The sequence below is a fragment of the Pygoscelis adeliae genome, unplaced genomic scaffold, assembly GCF_000699105.1.
Source record: "Pygoscelis adeliae isolate BGI_AS28 unplaced genomic scaffold, ASM69910v1 Scaffold363, whole genome shotgun sequence".
NCBI classification, from domain to species: Eukaryota; Metazoa; Chordata; class Aves; order Sphenisciformes; family Spheniscidae; genus Pygoscelis; species Pygoscelis adeliae.
The window spans coordinates 884,337-893,210 of NW_008824474.1; the positions used below are offsets into that span (position 1 = coordinate 884,337).

General features: G+C 39.1%; 1 protein-coding gene across 3 annotated transcripts in view; it reads left to right on the forward strand.

Annotated features, from left to right (window-relative positions):
* BBX (bobby sox homolog (Drosophila)) overlaps window positions 1-7,503 on the forward strand; it is a 145,403-nt gene extending 137,900 nt beyond the window's left edge. For all 3 annotated transcript variants that reach the window (XM_009321372.1, XM_009321371.1, XM_009321373.1), the window contains one exon: window positions 1,273-7,503. In XM_009321372.1, the coding sequence (XP_009319647.1) occupies window positions 1,273-1,360 (88 nt within the window). In that variant the 3' untranslated portion in view covers window positions 1,361-7,503. The remainder of the gene's footprint in view (window positions 1-1,272) is intronic.
* The last annotated feature ends 1,371 nt before the right edge of the window (window positions 7,504-8,874 follow it).

Below are 8,874 nucleotides of genomic sequence, written 5' to 3' on the forward strand. Positions count from 1 at the left end.
CTCTTTCCCAGTAGAAACTTAGCCATGTCTCTCGCAGCCAAATGGAAGTCAAAACAGAAACCTAAATCTGATGGGCTAGATGCATCTCTGTTTTCTACTCTGTCAACTGTTTGTTATCTTTTGCAACTCACTTCTTTATTTGCAAATAGCCGGAAATGAGAGCAACGGCATTAGAGGTTTGATGTGTTTCTTCAGTGTCTGAATTTGATTGTTAAATACTTTCACAGAGCCTTGGGCCATGGAAGCCAAACTCCTTTTTAACTGTAATTAGAGCTTGTCTGGAAGCGGCAGCGTGGATTTCATTTGAAGGCTTCTGTTTAGCTTTATTTACCTTGTGCATGCCCCAGTTAAGCGCTATGAGCCTGAGCTGCATTTTGTGCCAAGCCCACTTCCTTGCACTCTGGTTGTGCAAAGCACGTTGGTACCTCCATTTCTGCTGGGGTCTTAGCTGTGCCAGAGTAAGGGAAAGCGGCCCTTGTGTAAATAAAAAGTGGGCCCCAGATTTTCATTGCTGCAAATGACACATACTGTAACAAAAATAGAACCTGACTTGTGAGATTAGATAACAGGCAGTGACGTGCTTTGTGTATGTATTTTAAAAGGCAAGCTGCAAAGGAGCTCTCCCAAGTCCATCTGCTACAATGATTGATGTTGATTTCCAGTACGTGATTCTGGCGCAGTTTGTTTTTATGATACCCTGTGCCAGGGGGTCATTTGTAAATTAACACTGCTGTAGTAATGAAAGAGATGTTGTGCTGGGCTGATGAAGTGGTAAGTCATGAAACTTGGAATAATCCCAATGTGCAACTCTGCTGATGAGTATATTTCTATATTGCTTAAGAGCTGGCTGTTGACTTGCATTGACACGATATATGTCTCTGTGCATTTACCTTCTTTTGCCACACGTGAGCTGTACTCTCTGCTTCTGAGGGCTTAAGCCACTCCCTTACAAAATGAGTAACAGCACTTGTGCACTCTTAACTTGCTCTTCAGCCATGCATTTTGTTTTGTGTAGTCAAATACCATCACGTCTTGGTTTTGCCTGACTTTGCATTGTGTTGCAGTAACACAGGATATTGTGTTACTGTTGCAGGAATACCTCTAAAAAGAGTATGTAACAGCGGTATGTGGGCATCTGTAGGAGCAGGGAGTTACAGTGCTGTAATGTCGGACGTTAAACCATAACATGTGCTGCTTTCCATCGTTTCTGGTCTGATAAAAGCACCTTCCATGCTCCAAATAATGATGGGTGGCTTTTCTTTTCTTTTGCAGAAGTCAGAGGGCCACACCTCTCCCACATGACGGACAGCCAAATGAAATGTCTCAGGCTCCAGTGCTTATTTCCTGCGCTGACCAGTGAAGCTCCACTTTATTGTAAAACATTGTGCTTTACCTAATATCCTAGCCTTGTCTTTACCAAGGGAAGCTAGTCAGTCCATGTGATGGAAACTATAGACTGCAAGCAAGTGCTTATTGCTGAGTGGCCCAGAATTCACTGGAAGCCAGACGTTAGCAACTTGGGCCAGGTCCTCAAATCGGAACCCAGTATGTAGGAGGGTGATATTAATTGTCTATAATGAACAGAAATGGAATGATCCCAGAGCTTGCTTTCTATTGAAGGCTTTTAAACAGTAAATAGGTGGTTGGTGTGAAAAAGGCTGCCTTTACTGTTAGCTCACACAGCATCTCTTTTACCAACCAGAGTACGGCAACTAGTTTCGTATAATACCTAGTTATTCTAAATGAAAATGAAAAAAAAAAAAACCAACAACAACAAAAACACTGACGCACTGCACTAGTTATTATTAGATATTCTTAGTCATTTTTGTACATGAAGATTTAAGTTCTAAGATGGTTTATATTAATAGGTTATGCCTACGTTTATATTGTAGAATGAATTTAAAACCTGTTCCAGAGAACTCAAGGCAGCCTGGACAGATGTACCATTGTTAGCGGTGTTTGGGCAGCCATGTGGTCCAGATGTTCTGCACTTTTATATTTGCCACCAGAGTGGTAGAGTTTACTGGTAAAAACGCTGACAGGCTATGTTTGGGTTTGTTTCTTTTTAATTTACCTTTGAATAACCAGGATGATGTGCATTAGAAAAAGGAGTGGTGTATGGAAAAGAAAATACTGCAGATAATTGACTTGTCTTTCATGCCTTGGAGGGTTCCTTTATTTTTGCATAGATATCTGAGCTACTTGGTGAAACTTTCCTGTAAACAAAAAGTACTGCAAATGCGTTTTTCAAAAGTGACCTTAGTATTATTTCACCGTTCTGAAAAACCTAAACCCGTGACTTTTCGATATATACGTACACCGATACACATACCTTTTACATTTTACAGACACTGGCATTGTTGTAGTTACTATGCACAGTCCAAACCGGCTTCAGAGTTTGCGTAAAGGGCCAATTACAGTTTGTGTTGGTAAAGTGGCAAGTTGTATACAGATGAACTACAACCGAAGAGTAACATTTGACTGAATTCAGACTACCAAACAGATCCATCTGCCAGTTTCTGTCTTTGCTTATGTTGAATTTTTGTGTTTTGCTCTCATAAATACATCCCAAAAGCAGGCCAAGTGTATCACTTGGCCTGTTATCTTTGCTATCTTGACTTACACTATTGTATAACCAAGCATTGATTCCTACCAACAGATGCAAAACGATCACTAGTAATTGATCTAAAGCTACAAATTCAACAGGGTACTTCTATAGCACAAGATGTTTCCCTACTTTTTGCATTGTAGCACAACAATTTACCAAATTGGACTCCAGCAATAATTTTCTATTAGTCTTCGTCATACTGGCTGAACTTTTGATAGTATTAGATTGAGTTTGAAGTTCTTTGAATTAAGTCTTTAAATGATGCGAGTTTACATCATTCTATCAGGCATTCTTATTTATACTTGACTGAATTGATAATGTGTTTTGGGGTTATTTTGTAACTAATTTGATGTAATAGCCATATGGAGAGTAACTCTATTAATGCTTGCTAGGTTTAGCCTTTCATTGTTGTAGTTAAGTGAAAGTCTTTGGTTCAGTGTCGGGAAACAATATACAACATACCACACGAGTTGTAACAAAGGATTAAAGGTCTGACAAAAGGCAGGTAGCTGGGGAAGTGTCACTGAAACAGCACCATCAAGGATGCGTGTGTGTTGGAAGAAGGGAACAACAACAAAAGAACAACAAAATTTATGAGCCAATGAGTCAGTGAAAAGGCTTTTTAAAAATTCAGGTGAATACATGACTAAGAGCCCCTAGGATGCCATTACAGCCTATGGCAGTATTTTTAATAAGATTTTATTAAAGTTTTATAAGTTATTTTAACAAGACAGGAAAAACTTAAAGGACTTTAAACTGTTGGGTCACAGCAGGGTGGCTGTTGGAGTTTTGGACCACTTTATAATTAGCTGAAATCCAAATATGTTACAGTGCAGGCCGTTCACGTTGACAATGGTACTAACTTATTTCTCTAGAAACCTTTAGAGTAGATATATTTTTGTCAAAGCACCCCATCCTTCCTCGATTTAAATTTCAATATTGTTCCTGAAGATATTTCTGTATATTAATGGTACCTTTTTTAAAAGAAACAGAAAATTACTTTTTTCTATATGAATTAATACCTTACTTGATCTGCTTTTCCTTGACTTTCCCTTAGAGAAGGGGGTAGGGTTGGGTCAGTTTACTGGATATGACTGTTTTCAGATACTTATAAACCTTTTTGTAGATATGCTTAATTTTTAAGCGATTAGGCACTGAGAGTAGCAGAAATCCTGCAAAGCTTTATAGTTCACTAGGCATTTGCCTTTGTTGGTTCTCTGAGTGATGTCTTGATTTCAGTAGCTAGAATTTTCCCTGAATCTACTAGAATGGGTATCAGTATTTTCAGGTAACAAAGTCTGTTAGCACAACAAAAATTTCAGACCAATATCTTACTGTATTGGGGTTGGGTTTTTTCCTTGTTTGTTTTGTTTTAATTTTTATTAATTTCAGCTGCTTTCATTTTGGAAAATCTTACTGCTATTGTGTGTACTTCAGTATACCAGCGAACACTGTTACCCGTTAACACATTGTCCACAAATGCCTCTAGAGAAGAAATTGTTGCACCTTATGTATATCTCAAGCAAACCAAAATATGATGCTTTTCTGCTTTGTTTATTCTGAATATGTTGTATCATACTTTACTGAACCCATTTTAACTTAGCTAAAGCTATCAATATTTATGCATTTCACATTATTTTCTGGATCTGAACCTGTGTATAAATCTTTCTTTAAAAAAAAAAAAGAAAAGCATTTACCGTAGTCGTCCTCTGTGACTTATCCATGGGAGGGGGGGGAATCTTGTCTCAAGTGTAAAATGCAGTACTGTCCCAGTTTTCCTTGGCTTTTATTTATTTAGTGATCTTCGATATTTCATATGTAGTTTTGAGGTATACAAAATACATTGTCGTAGCCGAAGCTACAGATCTAAGCAGCTGGGAGAAAATTACTGTAATGTCCTCTTAATTGTTCTAGTACTGTATACAAATATGGGAAAAATGTTCTGCAGAACATTTGAGATGCAGATTCTTATCCCCACAGTAGGTTATTTTCCAGATATTAGACCAAATCAATCAAAACTCAATGATCTTAAAGGTCTTTTCCAATCTAAGTGATTCTATGATTCTAAAAACATCTATGGAGATTACTTAATGCTCTGCTTATGGCAGTAACTACCCCTTGAATGTGCTGTGATTTCAGAAATAGAATATATTTATTTAAGATGACTGAATGCTCTTTTATACTAATACAGTATCCCAAAGTCATGAGCAAGAGACTTCTTGGTAGTTTGGGTATCTATTTTATAGCATTGGTAGATGACTTTTGAAATTAAAGTGATAAGCGTTGTTGGAAAGGGGCACAGGAACAAGGGACTGGTAGAAGCATGTGAACTTGTGGTGTTCAAATTCCAGCTTTGGTCTTTATTATTTGGGTGAAAGCTGCCTTTGTAGCACAAGGCTGAAGAGCACTCTGCAGTTTGTATTGAGTAGAAACCCGAGAGAGTTGTTACTCACATCAGAACACGGGAATGCCTTACAGTTTAGATGCTGTCTTTTGGAACAAGATATTAAATTGAAGCAGTTTTAATTTCCACTGCCTGTTTAGCTACTGTACAGATACTGAACAGACTGAAGGCAATAGTTGTAGATGTGGGACAGCTAAGAGAGGATGAAAGGAAAGCTGGCCTTTGTTCTCAGTATGGCAAAGTTATGGCAACAAAGGGGAATTAGGAAAAAAGATAGATGTGTATATATATGTGTGTGTGTATGCGTGTGTGCGTGTGCGCCTGGGTGTGTACATTCTGCAAAAAAAAAAGTAGGAAAAACAAAAACATGATGGGTCTGCAAGAGACTATAAGGTATGTTGACCCTTTGAGTGCACTCCCTTTTTTTGAATGCTGAGTCTAATATGGCTACCTCTCCTAAAAGACTACTTTCATTAACTTCCATTTGCTTTCAGGCTTGATCGTGTAATCTTTTCAGCCATTGATACCATTTGTATATCACTGTGTGCTTTACTTTGCAAGAGCAACGTTTATGTAGTGCAGACAACGTAAAGGCTGAATATACTATGGTAGCCAAACTATGTTGCTGGAGCATTTTTGTTTAACCTCTGCCATAGTCATATGGGTTGCAGGACGTGGGCCCGCTAGCTCTAGTTGGTTCCGTGAGATCGTGTTTTGTAACAGCAGAAAATGCAGTGCTCAAGAGGGGGTGGACTTCAGGTATTGCCAGAGGTGACGCAGTAAGCCGAATGCTGCTCTTGAAACTTATTCTGGAGTTTACGTTTGCAATCCTGATTTCGCAAGGAAACATAACTGTGCAACTTGTGTATTGTATACCATAACGTTATCCATTAGATGCTGTTTGTTTGCCATGCTTGTTTGACAGATTGTAGAGCCTCCTGGGTATCTTTGCCATGTTTTGTAATACTTGTGGCATTCTCCTTACCTTGTATGTATTGTGGAACTGTCACCTACAGCTGCCAGGATGCTGAGGCACTTCATGACACTGAGCGCCATGAACGAGTGCATTTAGTCTGTGAAAGAGTTACTAGCCTCCTCCCCTGAATTCCCCAATAAAAAGGCACAGTGAGGTTTATGCTCTCACCTAAGTACTATTATAGTCATTTATATACTCAGTATTTTCTACTGAACTGACAGCTTTGAAGAAGCTTATGAGGTGGATGTATATTTTATGTTCCCCCACTAATTCTTCTAAGGCAGAAATCTAGGAAGACTTGACATGAGATCTCCACTCAGCAACACACCTAAGCTTATGCTGAAAACCATCCTTACTTACGGGGCAGCATTGCTGTTTGCACTGTGACAGTGCAGGAGCCCCGATTACGGACCACTACGCTCTTGGAGTTAAGCTTGCGCTTGCGTGATGTTCCTGGGGGAGGCACGTCATTGTGGCCTAGGGCCTTCATTGACATGGAATTTTAAAAATGACTGCAAATAGCTTAACATTTATTGAGTTCTTCCAGAGAACTGCATTGTAGTTTCTGGGTCTTAACTGTTACCATATACCAGCAGACCCACACTGTACTGGAAAAAACCACACCTGTACAGGCTAACTAACTAGGCTTCCAAATGTAGTGGTCTAATCTACTCTTTTCACCCCTGCAACTGAAACCTTATTTTCTCCCACACACTGCTACACTTTAATCAGTGGTTGGGGCTTTGAAGGTGACAAAAGCAAGAGAGGCATATATGTGCGTGTGTCTGCATGTATACACGTGCATACACACACCCCACATCGGAGTGCAGTGACTTGCAACGTGTTCTCTGTACAGAAGTGTTCCCATGTTAGGTCATAAAACAACATGAGGTTTCTCAGACGGTAGTTTTCCAACTTCCTTGCTAGATTTCAGTCTCTTTCCTTCACGTTACACCATAAGGTGTGATTTTCAAAAATCACACCTGAAAAAAACCACAGATCCTGCTGACCTGGATGCTACGAAAACCTTCTTTCTCAGCAGTGCTTGCTTTTAATAACCAGTATCTGTTGACAGGTTTAACACAACTGATTTGCTATGATCTTTCTTTCTAGGGCCCAATCCTTCAACTTTTATTCTCACACACAGTTCCACTGAGTTTTGACCCAGTATTTGGCTTTATTCTCTCCAAAGCTTGGTGTAAACATGCCTTACAATAGTTCATCTCCATCGATGGTATAACAGAGCTACTGCCTTCTTAGATGTGTGTAGTTAAAAGTCAATAAGCACATTTATAGAATGTCATACTTTCTTCAAAAACCTCTAATTTGATATTTTTAAGTGCACATGTTAAGTCATGTGTATAACATGCTAAAGTACATTAAACTGTGATAATGAAACTGAATAAAATATTTAATAAAATATTTGAAATATTTGAAAAGGACCTTCAAATAGATTTCTTGATGTTCATTCTATTTTGGTTATCTAGTGTGTGCCTGTAAACAGTTTCCCATTTAAACCTAATGATTGCAAATAAATACTATTCAAACAGAGCTTCTTTGATACTTCACCTGCTTTACTATCAAATGATTGTTTACTTTAACATATGGCTGAGTTAGCAGTATTTGCAGAATTTGTTTTTAGCTACAGTATGAATTTGTAGGCTTTTTTATACTTAAAAAGAAACAAGGTCGTTTTCCACCTGAAAATGGAAGATGCCAAAACCCAGAGACGGATCCTCAGAACTGTAAGCTGTAGTTTCCTGTCAGATCATCCGTTCAACTTCTACACAATGACTATAAAGATGTCGCATATTTTGCAAAGAACTTCTGTCCATTTGTTCTTGCTTACACATCTGTAACGGGAGCTTCCGTTTTATTTTTAAAAACTTCTGAGCCTGGTTCAGCACTGTTGACATTGTTGGAAAGATCCATAGGCCCATGCAAGTGCCCCAGAATTCAATGGATTTATATCAGCATAAAGCTGGAGACTGTGGGACAGAGAGAGCCAGCACTCAGTGCAGTTGGGCTGCGGGGGAAAAGTTTGCCTTTTCTCCTGAGCTTTCCAGGTATCCACTTCGTGTTTCTGGATTTTGTCGTCTTGGCACAACTGGGAAGCTCAACTATAGTCCACACAAGTATAAGAGAAGTCATCTGATGTGAAGAAGCCCTTGCTATGTTTTCGGTCTTTGGACACTATAAGAGAACTTACTCAGAAGTGGATTCTCTTTTCGAAATAAGTAGCAAGTGTCATCAATGTTTAAACTTAAAGGTCCCCGCTACTTTGGAAACTTACTTAAACCAGGACTGTGTTCTGCCCATATATTTTACCCTCTTGAGTCTTGAAAATCAGACTGTTGGGGATCTTGTCTTTTCCTGTCCTTGGATGCCTGAAGCCGCCTTGATTGCAATGTATTTTTCTCATCACAGAAGACCCAAGTACAGAATTCATTAAGCCAGTAGACACCAGTTATTCACATGGGAGCAGAAATCCTGTCTCCGAGTCAAAAGTAGCAGAAGGGAAGCCTTTAGGTTGGGGGTTTTTTTAACTATGTGCCATTTACTCAGGGAAGAAGAAATGTATGCAGTCTTGCACTGCCTTTACTGTGTATGCGTCAGTATGTCTGCAAAGCAATGCCAGGAAAGGAAGAGCTTCAGCATTAAAGGCCACGTAAAAGTCATACTTGGGGAAGGGGGGGAGAAAAGCTCTGATTCCATGAGCAAAAAAAGCTGGAAGAAATGTCCTTACAAAGTATATATTCTCTCAGTGTAGTATGCCCAGTCAGGGACATTGAAGTCACTACTCTGGTTTTTTGATTACCAAATTACCTTAAAGGAGTCATCTTCATTCCTCGAACTCCCATCTTTTTTCATCTGCTCTCATTTTGT